We start from the raw sequence: 16,456 nt of genomic DNA on the forward strand, positions 1-16,456 counted from the left end.
TCTGTTAAAATGTCAAATTAAATAAATACAACATTATGAAATTATATATGTAAAAGGGCATCAACCAATTACAAGTCCTCTGCAAAAATTGCAGTCAAGTACCTTCCAGTAATCAAGTCGCAGCCATGTTGAAGGTCATTGTTGTGTTGTTGTAATTCTTCATAGCTTAAATCTGGGAAGAGTCTTGTGGGCAGCAGGAGGAAGCTTAATCATGTAAAGTGACCATTAAGGAAATCAGACATCTTAAAAATCAAAGTTGAAGTCATTACAGGAGATGTAATTCTGCACACAATTTTCTAACCATGTTATATTTTTCCCCTCAGTCATTTATACATCGCATTTGAGGCTCAACTGCGCAGGAAATGTCTGTTTTCACCTCTACATACTCATTTGACTTTTTTTACTCTGGATTATAGACATGGGGATAAAAATGTCACATAGCTGGTTTTCAAAACTAAAAACCCACCATATTAAAATACGTTGCTTGCTACAGTGAAATGCCGCTATAAGGGGGCAGTGTCAAAGGATATCATGTTCTCTTGCTGGAAATGGCGTAGTAGTTTTTCCACAGGCTCGTACCGTCGCAGTGTAGAGGCAGAGCCCACCATCAGCAGCTTGTGTTTAGCTCTGGTGATGGCCACGTTCAGACGACGCCAGTCCTTCAGCAGTTCTCCTAACTACAAGAAAAAACATAGAATTATACTTTTATCTGCCACAATATTTACAATAAAATGAACAGAAGACTGCATGTTAACCCTTACGTTTCCCTCCTCCATTGTGCTCCTCACAAAAGAGAGCACGATTACACTCTTGTCTCGTCCTTGGTACTTGTCCACTGTATTGACTTCAACTCCGATAAAAGCAGAGGAATAAAGCAAACCAGATATTGATTTCAACTGCTGCCGATAAGGGGCAATAACGCCTATGTCACTCGGTTTACACCCAGCCTAAATTAAAAACAAACAAACAAAAAAAAGCTGTAATAAATGAAACAATGAAGACATTTTAAGAAGTCTAGTGAATACCTTTATCAGTAGTGAGACCAGTAAATGCACAACCTCTGCCTCCGTTTTATTGCTCACACCGCCCTGCTCCACTGACTCAAAAGCCGGCACCTTGAAGAACAAAATTCCACATAAATATTCATGCATTTATTCATTCTCACTTCGATTTCATACTGGACAGACCATTGAACAGTCCAGGAAGCAAACAGTATTGTCGGGGAGTAGTGCGTCTCGTATCCATGTAAGGTCATGCTGAGAGTGGCTCCTCGAGTGAGCACTCAGCTCTGATTGGACGGAGAACAGGAAGGGCAGAGTGACCCGGGCACAGGCTATACGCTCCGAGCCACACTCCAGACGGCCTTCATACATCAGCGAGTTACTGAGAGACATGATCTGCCTGGGGGCGCACGGCACGTCATTCGATATAGATTATATTCGGACAGTTTTTTTGAATAATGTCCGTCTGTACCTGTTCATTCTGTACTGCACGTTTAGCTGGACCACCGCCTCACTGTTGCGCTCCAATCGCTTGAAGAGGCTTTCGTCCATGCCTAAACACCTATTGAACAACACAAATTTACAGCTCGCCAAGTTTCCAATCAACCTTTAGAGACGCAGATTAATTAAATATAAAATAATCGTTACCTTGCTTCAGGGTTTTGCACTATTGGCGGCAGCTGCTGGTGATCCCCCACAAGGACAAATCTTTTAGCGTAGAAGAGTGGCCCGAGGCAGATGGGTTGGCTGATTTGTGACGCTTCGTCCACGATGCAGAAATCAAATTTGCGGCGGGAAAATATTGGGTGTTTTATGCCCATACATGTTGTTGCCACAACCAGCTAAAAAAAAAAAAAAAAAAAATTAAACCGTGAACACAATGCCACTGCGACCAATAATGTTTAAGTAATAAATCTGACCTCCTTGTTATAAAGTTCTTCCAAGTCAGACAGCGTTTGAACTCCCTTCTTTCTTGCCTTTTCTTCAGTGTACGGTAATATGTCTGGGTGAACCTGAATCACAGGTAGAAAATTAAAAATGAAAAGTGTACATTTCAAACAGAAAATGTCTCAAACCATACTTTTTGTCCCTGTCCCAGACGTAGAAACCCGACTTTAAATCGTTTAAGCTTCAGAAGGATGTTGTCAACAGCAGAGTGAGTGTAGCTGGTCAACAGGACACTGAACCCACACGTGTGTAGAATACGGACCTAAAATGTGTTTCATGAATTAATAATGTAAAATAAGAATATCTTATATCTATATTTTCTTCAAATTACCAAAGTGCAGATAGTGGTGGTTTTGCCTGTGCCTGGCATCCCAACGATTAATGTGTAGTCTTTAGATAGAAGAACCTTCTTCATAGCCTGTTTTTGAGGTTTGTTGAGACCTGAAAACACAGATTAGAGAATGAATCCACTATGAAACTAAACTAGCAGTGCATATTTTCTAGTAAGTAGTTCAATACTGACCTTTGAGAATATTGGCCACCGTATCTTTGGCCTCTCTTGGCAGAACTGAGCTGAGGTTTTCAATGAACTCTGGTGCCCGAAAGTCAATAAGGAGTTCTCTCAAACGACCACTGCACACACACAAATAAAATGTTTCAAATCTAATGAATGATATGGATGTCACGGTCAAGCGTTATTTACTAATACTTGATTTGAGCCTGACATTGCTGCATTCAAACTAGTCTGCAGGTTGTTTACCTGTCAGCAGCATTCTCCATGAGCTTGGAGAGGTTTGTGAGGTGAGTGCTTAAGCCCACCACTCCTTCATCACTGTCCATTCGAAACACAACACTCTTGAACTTTGACACATCCCTGAAAACACAAAACCGCAACAGCACAAGTAAAGTAAATGTTCCTACCTCTACAACATGAGCTAAGGTGATGTATTTACCGGATAGTTCTCACCTGTCCAGGGTGCAGTTGACATATGCACTGCTGACCTCACACACGTAGCCTGTTGCTAAACCAACAAAACGTCCTTCCTGGTCGCTTAGAACTATGCGATCACCAGAAGCCAGACCAACTCCTGATCCCTGAGAGCTTGCACAACTTTTCCTGAAGCGGTGCAGGTGAACCCCATCAGCCTCTACTGGACCACTGAGCTGCAGATTACCAATACAGCTGCCTTTCTTTTCACTACAAGTCAACATAAAGCTGTTAAATATAATCAGAGCACACACAAAATGGTGAATAATAGTAAAGCGACTAACCCTTCCTCAGGTGATAGAAGCCATACGTTTTTCCGTCCATTTCTAAACTCCATGGTTGCAGCCTCGAGACGACAGAGCAGGAGCCAGTGGGAAAAGTATGTCAAGTGTGGGACAGTGATGTGACCCGTCTCCTTGTCCAAGAAGTCACGAAGTACTCCTTCAGGTAAAGGCTCAGAATCACCATCTACGACTCTGAAATCAGACAAAGCAGCGAGTTGAGAAAATAAGCTTTAACATCCAGAGAGTTCTTGTGAATTTGAGAGTGTACCTTTCATATAAAGCACAGTTTCTCCTCTGGGGACAGTACTGGCAGGTTTGTCTGTTCGATACAATTTCGGGAAGTCTACACAGATTACTTTTATCATCCTTTTTCTCAAGATTGTTATGAATGTGATGAACCAACGTATTTCTTAGCTTCACCAGCTCTGCACAAATCAAGTGAATATTAAATACAAAGCAATGAATTGTTAATGTGATTTTAAAAGGTTGCTTGTCGTTGATAAAGTATACCTCTGCGATCCATGTGTCCAGCCACAACAGGATGCATATTTCCCGTCTTTAGGTAAAGTAGGAAGCCAGTTTCAGTATTATATCTCTCAGAGCTCATTAAAGTATAAAGAATCACCTGAAACAAATCACTATTAGACACCACAGCATACACTGAAAGACTAAAAACACATCCTCTTTCACAAACCTGACTGCGGTGCTCTATGGAGTTAGACTCTTTGCCAGTTTTAAGTTCAAGGGGAAAGGTCTTCATTTCTGACATCCGGAGGCTTGCATTTCGTGGTCTTTGGATAGACACTTGTGCCGTCAGATCAATTTTTCCCTTTAGGCCAAATCTTGGTGACCACACACTGTCCTCTATATCTGAAAGTTCAGTGATGGTGACAGTGGCATCCTGAGATCTGCCATTGTGGGGGCTGAAATGAGACGATATTAAAAAAAAACGAAAGAACACAGTTTACGACTGAAACATTACCTGCTTATGAACATACATTTTGAGGTTTGTGGTTTTAGGTTTGTTAGCATCGAGGTAATCTCTTGCCCAAAGCTCAAGTGAAGGCAAATAATCCAGAAGTTCCTGCTTCATTTCTTCTTGCGTTACCCCCAAACTGTACCTGCAAAATATGGGAGAAATGTGTATCCTAAGGCTAGTGTAAGTCTAACGTATACGTCCATTTGGGCAAAACCTACATGTCAGCCAAGTATCGAGGACTGTGCAAGACCTGATCACCGAGTCTGGACAGCTTCTCTGAGGAAAAATCTTTGGCCACGGCTGCCTTTTGGAAGATTTCATGGACCATAGTGCCATTCAACATCTGTTTCGAACCGCCATCAAACGTCTGGCAAAGCAACAGTGTATTTATTAAGCGTAATCGAAGCTGTAACAATGATAGCCTTTGCCAGCAGCGTGACGAGTGAGGAGAGACGTTCACTGTAAATTGTCATAGTACAGTCAGTCGTGTTAAAATGCCTACCTTAAACATGTCACCCAGCACCGCTCGTCTCATACATCTAATGCTACTTGCGATACTTGTTCCGGAGATCAAAGTGTCCGGGTGCAACACCAAAAAGCCTTGCTCCCGGTCGATGATCCAGGATCCAGCTTGACGGAAACCCTCAAGGTGTATCACATCACCGCACAAGACGGGCGACATCTCCCTTAAATACAGAAATACAATGGTATGCAACCTTTTTCCATTCAATAGATATGATATTTTGTTTTAAATCGCTAGGGCAACGGTCTTCATTTCTCGCCTTTCTGAAACCCATTGATAGGAAGGTCACAATAATTACTATATCAACGTATCAGTCAGTAAAATAATTGCTGCTACAAAATTTTTTGGGGCTATTATTTGTATTTCTTTGCACTATTGGTTTTATTTTTGTTATTTTTCCGCAGCAATAAAAGATCTGAGCTTTGGAAAGTCAAATAAGTAACTTCTAAGACAATTTATAAACACAAACTAATGAACAGAGCTTCATTTGGCTTTGTATTTGTTGCAGCGTAGGTTTTTTCAAAGATATAAATAAGGTTTTACTGGGATTCTGCAGCTTTAGAGTCGTCGTGTCAGTGACTAAAATCATCATGAGGTTTTTCGATAGCAATTAGCAAAGTGTAATCGTGACCGGCCAAACCTGAGTGTAAGTGTTTTCTTAAATCCGCATTACCACCCATCTTTCAGCAAACACGTCTCAGTCGGTTGTAGCGATTTTTGGCATGAGATTGTCAGCGTCTTAGAACCAGGTCTTTCTTCAACATCTAAAACCCAATAGCGGTTATTTGATCCGGCGGAGAGGATGATATAATCCGGAACCTTTCTGCGAAATCAGAACGTACTCAGTAAAAAGTTCCTTAAACAAAAAGAGTATAATGTTATTGTACCTGTGCTTTTTAGGCTTATTTTCGATCTCTTCCATCTCATCTATAAACCAGTCATCATCCAGCATGTCGTCCAGGGAATTCGGAGCCGATGCTGCGTTTATTGTGGTTAAAAGAACAGATAAAATAATAATTCAACATATGTAAACAGGTTCAGTAACCACTACCTGTGTCTGTTGGCTGGTTTGCTGGTTTCTCTCCATTGGATTCTTTGGAACCATCCTTGACTTCCTCATCAGTTAAATCCGTTATAACTGTATAGCATGTGTCATCGTTGCCATCATCTGACTTTTTGGAAACTTCATTTGATACAGATGAGGTTTCCTTCGACTTTAAAACTGAGGTTGTGTCTCCTTGAATTGATCCAATTCTTGGTCTCTTTGCTTGTTGTGAATGTTCAATGGGGCTAAAGAGTCTTTTCAGAGATCCACTACCTCTTCTTATTCCACTCTCCATCTTTTCTTTTGGTGCTGCCGTGTCTTTGAACTTAGGGCTACGACAGAGAGGTGATAATGGACAAATATTTTCTAAACTAACCAACCCTTTCCTTGGACTAGGGCTTTGCTCACATCTCCTTTGACTGTTCGGCGTCTCGGGAATAGAAATAAAGAAATCAGGTGAAGATGGAAGGTGGTTCTCAAAATCCAAATTTTTCTTTTTAGTTGGTGATTTTAGCAAAGATTTAATTGTAGAAACCTCCGTCTTGGAAAGTGTCGACACAGCATTTGAGGGTTTAGTTGCCACATTCTGAAGAAAACACAGTATGCTTTTTATCAACTGAATAATATGATTCGGTAAATGTGTATAGACAAAAACATTACTATACCTTTTTTGGAGGACTGAAGAAGGACGAAATGTTTCTCAAACGTCCTTGTGCAACCTGAAAGAGTGAAATTACGTGCGTATAATATAGGCACTCTGTTACAATACAATCTTATAAATGAGTAACCTATTACAGGGAACAGGGTAAAACACACAGGCTGAGTCAGTGTTTTTGTCTGGTGGTTTCTACACTTCTAATTAGAGTTATTATAGATTATGTCCAAACTATAATAACTCTTATTTGGCTCATAATTGAAATCACAATTATTTCAAACAATGACTTCTGTAATGTCAAAATGAACCAGTAGAGAAACTAATGTAAACATATTTTATTAGTAATGTTTTTTAACACATTTGTTATAAAAACCTATGTAGATTAAAAAATAATTCTAGGGTTGCAACAGACAATTCTTTCTACTATACATTGAGATTTTGTTGCATTCACTATTAACAACAAAAGTAAAAGGTTGAAATGTGGTGAGTGAAGGCATCTAGGTAAATGTTTTGTTGGATTACAATAATTAATCTTTGTTATAACACTTTCGTATGTGCTTTAGAGTACCGCGGTGAAGTTAGTTTCACGTTGGACGTTGGACATTCGCCTCCACAACTAGAGCGGGAGCTTCCTCTGAGTGTGCCCCGCCTGCAGTAGCTTGACGCGGGGAGCTGCGCGCTGAAGTGCCGCTTGGTACGCCAGTTAGGGACCAACTCTAAAGTACCGTTTGTTTAAAAATGTGTTGTCTTAAAAAATATCAAACGTATTTATATTTTTAAAAAAAAAACAATATTGAGCATGAATCCAAGTTGCTAATATTAGATGCAATAGTCCTTTTGGGCTGAAAAATTAACCCTTTGTAGATTTTTAAAGAATATTTTTCGTCAAAAATCAAGGATTCTTATCAATAGCTCCTAAGTCAGCTAGCCTAGATAGTAAACGCTAAGTGATAATAGTTTGAGTCTCCAGGTATCACGCACACCTTTTACTTTTTCAAATTAACCCTTTATAGATTTTTAAAGATTTTTTTTCCGTCAAAAATCAAGGATTCTTTTCAATAGCTCCTAAGTCAGCTGACCTAGAAAGTGAAACCCAAGTGATTATAGTAGTTGTGGTCTCCAGGTATCACGCACACCTTTTACTTTTTCAAATTAACCCTTTGTTGATTTTTAAGGAATATTTTTCGTCAAAAAACAAGGATTCTTTTCAATAGCTCCTAAGTTAGCAAACCTAGATAGTAAAAGCTAAGTGATTATAGTAGTTGTGGTCTCCAGGTATCACGCACACCTTTTACTTTTTCAAATTAACCCTTTATAGATTTTTAAAGATTTTTTTTTCCGTCAAAAATCAAGGATTCTTTTCAATAGCTCCTAAGTCAGCTGACCTAGAAAGTCAAACCCAAGTGATTATAGTAGTTGTGGTCTCCAGGTATCACGCACACCTTTTACTTTTTCAATTTAACCCTTTGTAGAATTTTAAGGAATATTTTTCATCAAAAAACAAGGATTCTTTTCAATAGCTCCTAAGTTGGCAAACCTAGATAGTAAACATCTGGACTCAGTTTGAAAAATTAGACGTTTCGACTCTCATCCAAGAGTCATTGTCAATAAAAGAATTTAGATCGAGAACTCCGATATTAATACTGTTCTGTGGTAAGACCCACCCATTGGGCGGAGCCTTCCTGAAGTAGAAAGAGTTGTTTGTTTCAACAGAAACTCGCCCCTTGTATCTACCGAGCTAGCCTATTCAGAATCTTAATGGGCTATTAGAATCCTCTTTGTCTTTGTGAGACCCTGGCTCAACCACCCTGAGTACCTGATTAGCATCTAAATGTCCTGGTCCTCTACCTTTCCAGGGGTTCAGTAACCCATTATAAATAACAGGAAGATTAAACCTTAGCCCTCCATTTCTGTTTAAAGAAGGTCTTTCTTTTTTAACAAAAATAGCTTCCTTGACTCCTCTTTCAAACCATCTTTTCTCCCTGCTTAAAACCTTCACCTCACCGTCTTCAAACGAGGCTTCAAGATGGAGATGCACGGCACTCTGTGGTCCTGAACTTGTATTTCTTCTGTGCTGATAGAGCCTCTTGTGTAGAGGCCGTTTTGTCTCACCTATGTACCGTTCTTTACAGCTTTCTTCACTGCATTGGATCGAATAAACTACATTGCTCTGTTTTTGAGTCGGCAACTTGTCCTTAGGGTGAACCAGTTTTTGTCTTAAAGTGTTTCCTGGTTTAAAATAAAGAGGGACTTTGTGTTGTCTAAAAATTCTCTGCAGTTTTTCCGACAGGCCAGACACATAAGGGATAGAAACACCCTTCCTTCTCTGTTCAGTTTCCCTTTTGTCCTGCTTCTTGGTTCTCTTCACTCTGTTGAGAGCCCAAGCGGGGTAACCACAGGCTGAGAGGGCATGTTTTTCCTCTTTCTTCTTGCCCTCTGAGCTGGTGGGCACACCTTGAGCTCTGTGTTGTAAGGTTCTGATCACACCCAGCTTGTGCTGTAGTTAAACCTTGAACCTTACAACACAGAGCTCAAGGTGTAAAACAAACAAGGACAAGATGAGATAATCCTTTATTAGTCCACGGAAGGAAAGACCTGCGAAACCTTTCCTCCTGCCAGGCTTTTCCAGGTGAGAGAGCGGTGCAGCAGGGAGATGATGGCGACCTCCACTCCAATGCCAGGCCGGTATGCAAACTGCAGCGGGTCCATGACTGAGCTCACGGTGGAGCGGAGGTGGTCCAGGACCAGCCGCTCCAGTGTCTTCATCAGATGGGACGTGAAAGCCACCGGCCTGAAGCTGTTGAGGTCTTTGGCGCGCGGTGTCTTGGGCACAGGTACCAGACAGGAGGTCTTCCAGACCTGTGGTACCACCCTCAGCTTCAGGCTCATGTTGAAGACATGCTCCATAACTCCACACAGTTCATCTGCGCAGGACTTAAGGAGCCTGGGGCTGATGCCGTCAGGTCCTGCTGCCTTCCTCACTTTAATCCTCTTCCGCTCACTCCTCACCTGTGCTGCTGTGACAGTCAGTGGATGGCAGGGGGACTGTGTGCTGGGGGGATGGGTGAGTCCAGGCGAAGTGGGGAGCTGATGGTCCGGGGCAGAGAAATGAAGAGGAACGGATGCAGGGCATTGTCCAGCTGTGGAAGAGGGAGCATGCAGCTGTGCAGGGGGAGGGGCGGGTGACCAATCAAATCTCAAGAAGTGAGCATTTAAATCATTCACCCACTATAGATCCCCCTCTGTCTGGGCAGGGGGGATTTTGAAGCCCAATATGGTTTTCAGGCTTCTCCACACTCCCTGAATGTTCTTCTGCTGCAGCTGCTCCTCCATCCTCCTCTTGTAGCCGGCTTCAGCCTGCCTGATCTTCCTCCTCAGCTTTTTCTGCACAGTCCTCAGCTCCTCCTTGTTCCCTGACCTGAAGGCTCTCTTCTTCTCCTTCAGCAGAGCCTTCAGTTCACGGGTAATCCATGGCTTGTTGTTTGGAAAACACCGCACCGTCCGGGAGGGAACAATGTTCTAAAACAGAAGTTGATGTAGTCCGTGATGCACTCTCTGATGGTGTTGATGTCCTCCCCATGGCCGTAAAGCTCAGTCCAGACAGTGGTGCTGAAGCAGTCCCTCAGAGCCTCCTCGCTCTCAGCAGACCACATCCTCACCACACGGGACACCACAGGCTGCCTGCGCATGATAGGTTCATACACAGGCCTCAGATGTACAAGGTTGTGGTCCGAGCTGCCCAGGGGAGGGAGGGGGGAAGAAGAATAAGCCTCTTTGGTGTTGGCAAAAAACAAGTCCAATGTTCTATTGTTTCTGGTGGGGCAGGTGACATACTGGGTGTATGTTGGTAGAACAGAAGAGGGAGAAGCGTGGTTAAAGTCACCAGAGATGAGGAAGAGAGCCTGTGGATGCTGTGTTTGCAGCCTACAAGTGCAGGAGAGCAGTGCTTCACAAGCATATTCAGCATTGGCAGACCGGACCACATAGACTACGATCAAAATCACATGCGAGAACTCCCGGGGCAGATAATATGGCCTCATGCCAATAGCCAATAGTTCAATATCCGAGACTTTGTAATCTCATACAGCTTACACAACTGCTGGATGAGAGTGCTCTCAAAGTTTCGTCCCTGGTCCGAGTGTATGCGTGCCGGAACACCAAACTTTGCAAACCACTCTGTGACCAGGACTTGCGCCACAGTGGAAGCGTGCTTGTTGCGGGTTGGAACTCTGCTGGAGGTCTGCTCTAACAGGGTAAAGTCGATAGCAAGGATCTCGTTTGACTGTGAAGCCAGTAAGTGGCCCATAAAGGCGTGAGGAACCGATTGGTTGTCCTTTGCATGCTGACATCTCTCGCAAGCCTGGCACCATTGGGCTACCTCCCGTGACATACCTGGCCAATAGCACCGGGAACACAGCAAGGCCAGAGTCCTCTCTATTCCTTGGTGTCCATGCTCCTGATGGACCTGGGTGAGGACATTCTGGACCAAGGCTTTAGGCAGAAGGAGTTGATACACAGCCCCACCACCGTCAGGACGAAACACCTGCCGATGCATCAGCCCCTCTAACTCTACCAGGCGGTCCCACTGGGCCAGCACTAAGAGGGCAGTCGAAGAGAGGGCTCGTCGCTCTTCACGAGTGGGCTGTCGATTTTGTTGCCAAAAGGTCAGGATCTCCTGTATGGCGGGGTCAGACTGCTGAAGCTCGCGGAGGTCAGCAGGGGCAACTTGCGGTAGAAAAGTCACAAGGGACTGTGTTGCCTGTGTAACCATTCCTTGTAGGGCTTGTTTTAACTGCCCAGGCAGACATGTGCCCCAAGTTCCCGGTGCCACTTCCTGTAAGGAAGTGCCAGGCTGGCGAGACAAAGTGTCAGCATTTTGGTTACACTAACCTGAACGATATTTTAATTCAAAATCAAAAGAGGCCAACTGGGCGGCCCAGCGCTGCTCAACAGCTCCCAGTGTGTCTGAGGAGGGATGACTCAGGGGATTGTGGTCAATATAGATCACGCATTTGTGTCCTAGCAGTTACTCCCTGAATTTCTCAGTCAGGGCCCACTTAAGGGCCAACAACTCTAGCTTCATGGAGCTGTAGTTGGACATGTTGCGCTCAGTCGGGCGCAGGCCTCGACTGGCGTACGCAAGAGGTCGCACCTTCCCTTCCTGGTCCTGGGAGAGCACTGCCCCCAATCCAGCATGACTTGCACCAACCTCCAGAATGAATGGGAGGGAGAAGTCAGCGTAGGCAAAGTACCGGGGCCGTGGTGAGCTTGGCTTTTAAGGCCTCAAAGCTCTGCTGACATTCTGTGGTCCAGGGTCCAGTGGCACAGGCCGTTTCCTTGACCGTTTACCAGTCAGTTCAGCAACTCTACAGTGTTTGCTAACTGCTAAAATAATCCTTGATTTTTGGCGGAAAACATTCCTTAAAATTCAAAAAGGGTTAAATTGAAAAAGTAAAAGGTGTTACCTGGAGACTCAATCTACTATAATAACTTGGGTTTGACTTTCTAGGTCAGCTGACTTAGGAGCTATTGAAAAGAATCCTTTTCTTTTGACAAAAAATATTCCTTAAAAATCTATAAAGGGTTAATTTGAAAAAGTAAAAGGTGTGCGTGATACCTGGAGACCACAACTACTATAATCACTTAGCTTTTACTATCTAGGTTTGCTAACTTAGGAGCTATTGAAGAGAATCCTTGATTTTTGACAAAAAATATTCCTTAAAAATCAACAAAGGATCAATTTGAAAAAGTAAAAGGTGTGCGTGATACCTGGAGACCACAACTACTATAATCACTTGGGTTTGACCTTCTAGGTCAGCTGACTTAGGAGCTATTGAAAAGAATCCTTGTTTTTTGACGAAAAATATTCCTTAAAAATCTACAAAGGGTTAATTTGAAAAAGTAAAAGGTGTGCGTGATACCTGGAGACTACAACTACTATAATCACTTGGGTTTGACTTTCTAGGTTTGCTAACTTAGGAGCTATTGAAAAGAATCCTTGTTTTTTGAAGAAAAATATTCCTTAAAAATCTACAAAGGATTAATTTGAAAAAGTAAAAGGTGTGCGTTATACCTGGGAGACCACAACTACTATAATCACTTGGGTTTGACTTTCTAGGTCAGCTGACTTAGGAGCTATTATAAAGAATCCTTGTTTTTTGACTAAAAATATTCTTTAAAAATCTACAAAGGGTTAATTTTTTAGCCCAAAAGGACTATGACATCTAGGATTAGCAACTTGGATTCATGCTTGATGTTGTTGTTTTTTTTATAAATATGTTTATATTTTTTAAGATAACAAACGGTACTTTAGAGACGGTCCCTAACTGGCGTACCAAGCGGCACTTCAGCGCGCAGCTCCCCGCGTCGAGCTACTGCAGGCGGGGCACACTCAGAGGAAGCTCCCGCTCTAGTTGCGGAGGCGAATGTCCAACGTCCAACGTGAAACTAACTTCACCGCGGTCTTTAGAGTCTGATTCTAGAGTACCGATGACAATAACGATGATGAAATAGTCGACTAGTCACGAGTATACCAATTAATCGTTGCAGCCCTTGTTTACCATTACCTCCTCCCACTACCTTAGCAGTTTGCATCCAGTTTCAATGTAAATGTTAAACAGATGAGGGTTTAATGTTTAATTGGATAGGTGTAAATTCGCAGATCTTACCTTGGTTTTCCTGAGTTTGCTCATGATGACGAACAGTGTGTACAACTGTCAGATGAAACGCTGCTTTGCGCTTAAAAGTGAGTGTTACCAGTGAAAAAATGGTGCATCGCGCTCATCTGATCCACGTTTAGTGCATGGATATTTGGTGTCTTTACAAACTAACAGTGAAGACTTGTACCTCGCATTTGGAGCGCATTTTTGTTATTTCGCGCAACGGAATTGTCCTTTAAAGACTTCCGGTGCACAGAAGTGAGCGCGCCCTCTGGTGGAGACTGGAGTAAAGGTGCATTTCTCTCCGCACATCAGCAGATGGCAGGAGCGGTCTTCCTCAGCACGACTCCTCTTGTGTTCGGGCAACAGTTTGCTCTGGCTGCACACTTATATAAGGGAAATACACAAGGCTCTTTGGCCCACAATAAACACACCTGCTGCTCTTGCCTCATTGCTTGAGATTTGCCTGAGTTTGGCCTGTTCTTTCCACAGGTTTCAGAATTATGAGAAATTAGGACTGTTGCTATAGCAATTAACAAGGCTCTTCATGGGCGTTTCAGGTCAAAGTTTTAGTATCTTAATTAATGACCACACAAATTGTTTGGTGGAATTTGGATACAGCCTTGATAGCAGCACAAAACATTGGCCTAGAGACATACAGAAACAGAAGGTGTGTTCGGTCCAGAGTTTGATTAAGTGTTCTTATGGCAGGGGATGAAACCGTTTTTTACAGTTTTTTACGATTGAATAAACACAATTTTTTTTTTTTTTTTTTTATTTAGCAAAACCCTACACACAATTAGCACAACCACAAACCCAATTAGCAAAACACCTTAGCTCCTTTGCAAAATGTGTAGAAACTCTACCCTAATTGATCAAAACCATATTTTCTTACCATGTGAAACAAACACGTTGCATATGACTTAACTATGTTTGCACCAGTTACACACCAGTTACACGCTGCTGTGGAAAACCTTAAACACTTTGGGCTAATTCTGCTTCTAAGTGCATAGAGTCGTATGGGTGAAGTACACCGTGAATTTGCAAAACATGGCTCGGATTTGCACAACTGGAAACACAATGTCTGCTCACACTTTGTGCACAACAATACACACAGTGAACACTGAACACACTTGGATGCATCACTGTAGACACCACACAGGACCCCAGACTAATGCTGTTGACAACGTCATTTATTTTTTTCCATAAACTCAAGCCAACACGGCGGGGAAAAAAACATTTTCCAGTTTTCATGAACATTACATTTGATCCAGTACAAAAAAGAACCCTCCCAAACTCCTCCCCCTCCTCCTCCAGCTTGAAGTCTTCCTCTTCCTCTACCTCGACCTCTGGCACGGCCTCTGTCTCCTTCTTCTCCTTCTCCTCTTCCTCCTTCTCATTCTTCCTCTTCCTCTTCCTTCCATTTTGGTTCAGTTTGGCGAACTCACCGGCTGCATTTTTATAGTGCTTAAATCTGATTGGAGTGTCTACAATTAAGTAATCTTGTGTTTGTGCGCCTGAAGACAGTGTTCAATGGATTGGCACATGGGTGTGGTCATTTGACAGTCTGTGCTTTAGAGGGAAGTGACATCTCTACATACTTCTGTGTCTAAATACATACAAGTGTGTTCAGCGTTGTAAATCACTGTGTGTATTGTTTTGCACAAAGTGTGAACTGACTTATTGTGTTTACAGTGGTGCAAATCTGAGGCTCTTTGCTCCTTGAGTGTAAGGTTTTGATAATTGAGCAAAACTTTAGATTTTAGTGTTTATTCAATCGTAAAAAACTGTAATCTTGCAGACTTGGCTGGCAGAGAGCTGTAAGCGCCTCCCTGAGGGCATGAGGGTGATGTAGAGGATGGGAGAGATCAGAGGTGAATCTTGAAGTGATGCATGGGTGATATAGTGTCTATGGATGGGAGGGGTTGACCAGTGAACTTTAGTGTCCAAGTTACCATAGTAGACATTGAGAAGTTGCGGGTGCTTTCAATTATGGTGGTGTAGCACTGTAGGAGAAGGTTGGGTGAATATCCTGAGCTCTCTTTAGGACTCAAAGGAGAGAAGTTCCATCAATCTGTATCTTCTGCCTTTGAATAAAACGGAATATGTTCACCCTAAAGTGTACGGGACTCAACAGCGAAAGTGCCCGTATGATCGGAGACGTCCAGTGATCACATGACAATGTACAAAGGTAATATATAAAATAATGAAAAAATTACAATCCTGCTTAACACAATTGAGAGAACTGTGGGTGAACTTGAACAAATAGTATAACCACCAATTTCTAAAGTTTTAGTTTGACTTCTCAGCGGCCATAAAAACAACAACAAAAAAATACAAATTAGCGCAAACCGATGAGAAGAAATCAAACTCAGGTGAACACACAAGAGAATTGTATTGACAACAAGAGACCAAACAATAAGTTTGGTTGGTCTGGTTTGGGAGCACTTTGTATAAAGGTGCGTTCACACTGCAGCGTCCAAATCCTCGCCACGCCCGAGCTAGACGCCTGTTCATTGTACCAGCAGATGCGCGCCCGAGGCGTCCATTTTGCGCATTGGAGGAATTGTTGCGTTTCTTGGTATTGCTGTTCTCTTGGTCCGATGGCAGACCAGGGTGAGAGAATGGCTTTGGTGTATTTGCTTTACAAAGTGCGACAACGGAGGTAATCAGCTCTGCGGCTCGTCTGGGTCCACCAGATACTTCAGAGGTGAGCAGAGTTTAGTGAATATCATAATTTGATTTTTTACCAGTGCGGGGTTCGTTTTATAACGTAATCTCCGATTGGTTGCTGCTCCGCATCAGCCTAAAACTGACGCACAAAACGCAGGATTCTCGCTGCACAAACTCTGGACGCCCAGGACACATGTTCACATAGACTTTTAATGTAAACTTACGCCGCGGTCTGAACGGCCCTTTAGAGATCCGGGCTACGAACCAGCATTCAATGTCTGTTTTGGACACGTCTCTGTTCAAGCATTCTTTTAGAAAAGACTCTCGAGAAACATCCAATCCATTTGTGTAATCAAAATCTAAGAAAGTGAAGCGTATTGCTAAAATTACTTGAAATGGCCTTTTGTTCCAACCGGAAGTTGGCAAGTCTTTCTTTCAGCTTCCCTTGAACAGGTCAGAGGAGAGCCAAGAGAATCAGGTCCTTGAAAATAATCAAGTTTGTGTTGACGCTCGTCCAGCAACCCAAGTTCCAAGACTAGAGCCTGAGTGAGAGGAGAATCACAAACTTGTAAAAAGAAGAGGAACTGTAACAAAAGAAAGAAGTAGAATTTGAAGTTTCTGAAGAAGCTCAGTCACAGAGCACACCAGAAGTGGCCAGTGATTAGACCCTCCAAAAATCGGAACTGACATATGAGTTAGAT

General features: G+C 42.7%; 1 protein-coding gene across 1 annotated transcript; it reads right to left on the reverse strand.

Moving 5' to 3' along the window:
* Nucleotides 1-120: 120 nt before the first annotated feature.
* Nucleotides 121-13,173, reverse strand: dna2 (DNA replication helicase/nuclease 2). Its single transcript, XM_072465453.1, has 25 exons — nucleotides 13,092-13,173; nucleotides 6,434-6,487; nucleotides 5,775-6,354; nucleotides 5,611-5,701; nucleotides 5,397-5,546; nucleotides 4,703-4,886; nucleotides 4,419-4,567; nucleotides 4,220-4,342; nucleotides 3,916-4,144; nucleotides 3,732-3,846; nucleotides 3,490-3,646; nucleotides 3,222-3,413; nucleotides 2,917-3,147; nucleotides 2,710-2,823; nucleotides 2,473-2,582; nucleotides 2,281-2,390; nucleotides 2,083-2,211; nucleotides 1,922-2,014; nucleotides 1,650-1,843; nucleotides 1,474-1,563; nucleotides 1,188-1,401; nucleotides 1,026-1,115; nucleotides 762-947; nucleotides 531-677; nucleotides 121-213 (listed from the first exon to the last, which is right to left on the reverse strand). Exons 1-25 carry the CDS (start codon nucleotides 13,113-13,115, stop codon nucleotides 160-162), a joined length of 3,810 nt encoding a protein of 1,269 aa, XP_072321554.1. The 5' UTR covers nucleotides 13,116-13,173; the 3' UTR covers nucleotides 121-159.
* Nucleotides 13,174-16,456: the final 3,283 nt, after the last annotated feature.

The sequence above is a fragment of the Eucyclogobius newberryi genome, unplaced genomic scaffold (assembly GCF_026437365.1).
Source record: "Eucyclogobius newberryi isolate DKJ021-1_F unplaced genomic scaffold, fEucNew1.0.hap1 SCAF_5, whole genome shotgun sequence".
NCBI lineage: Eukaryota > Metazoa > Chordata > Actinopteri > Gobiiformes > Gobiidae > Eucyclogobius > Eucyclogobius newberryi.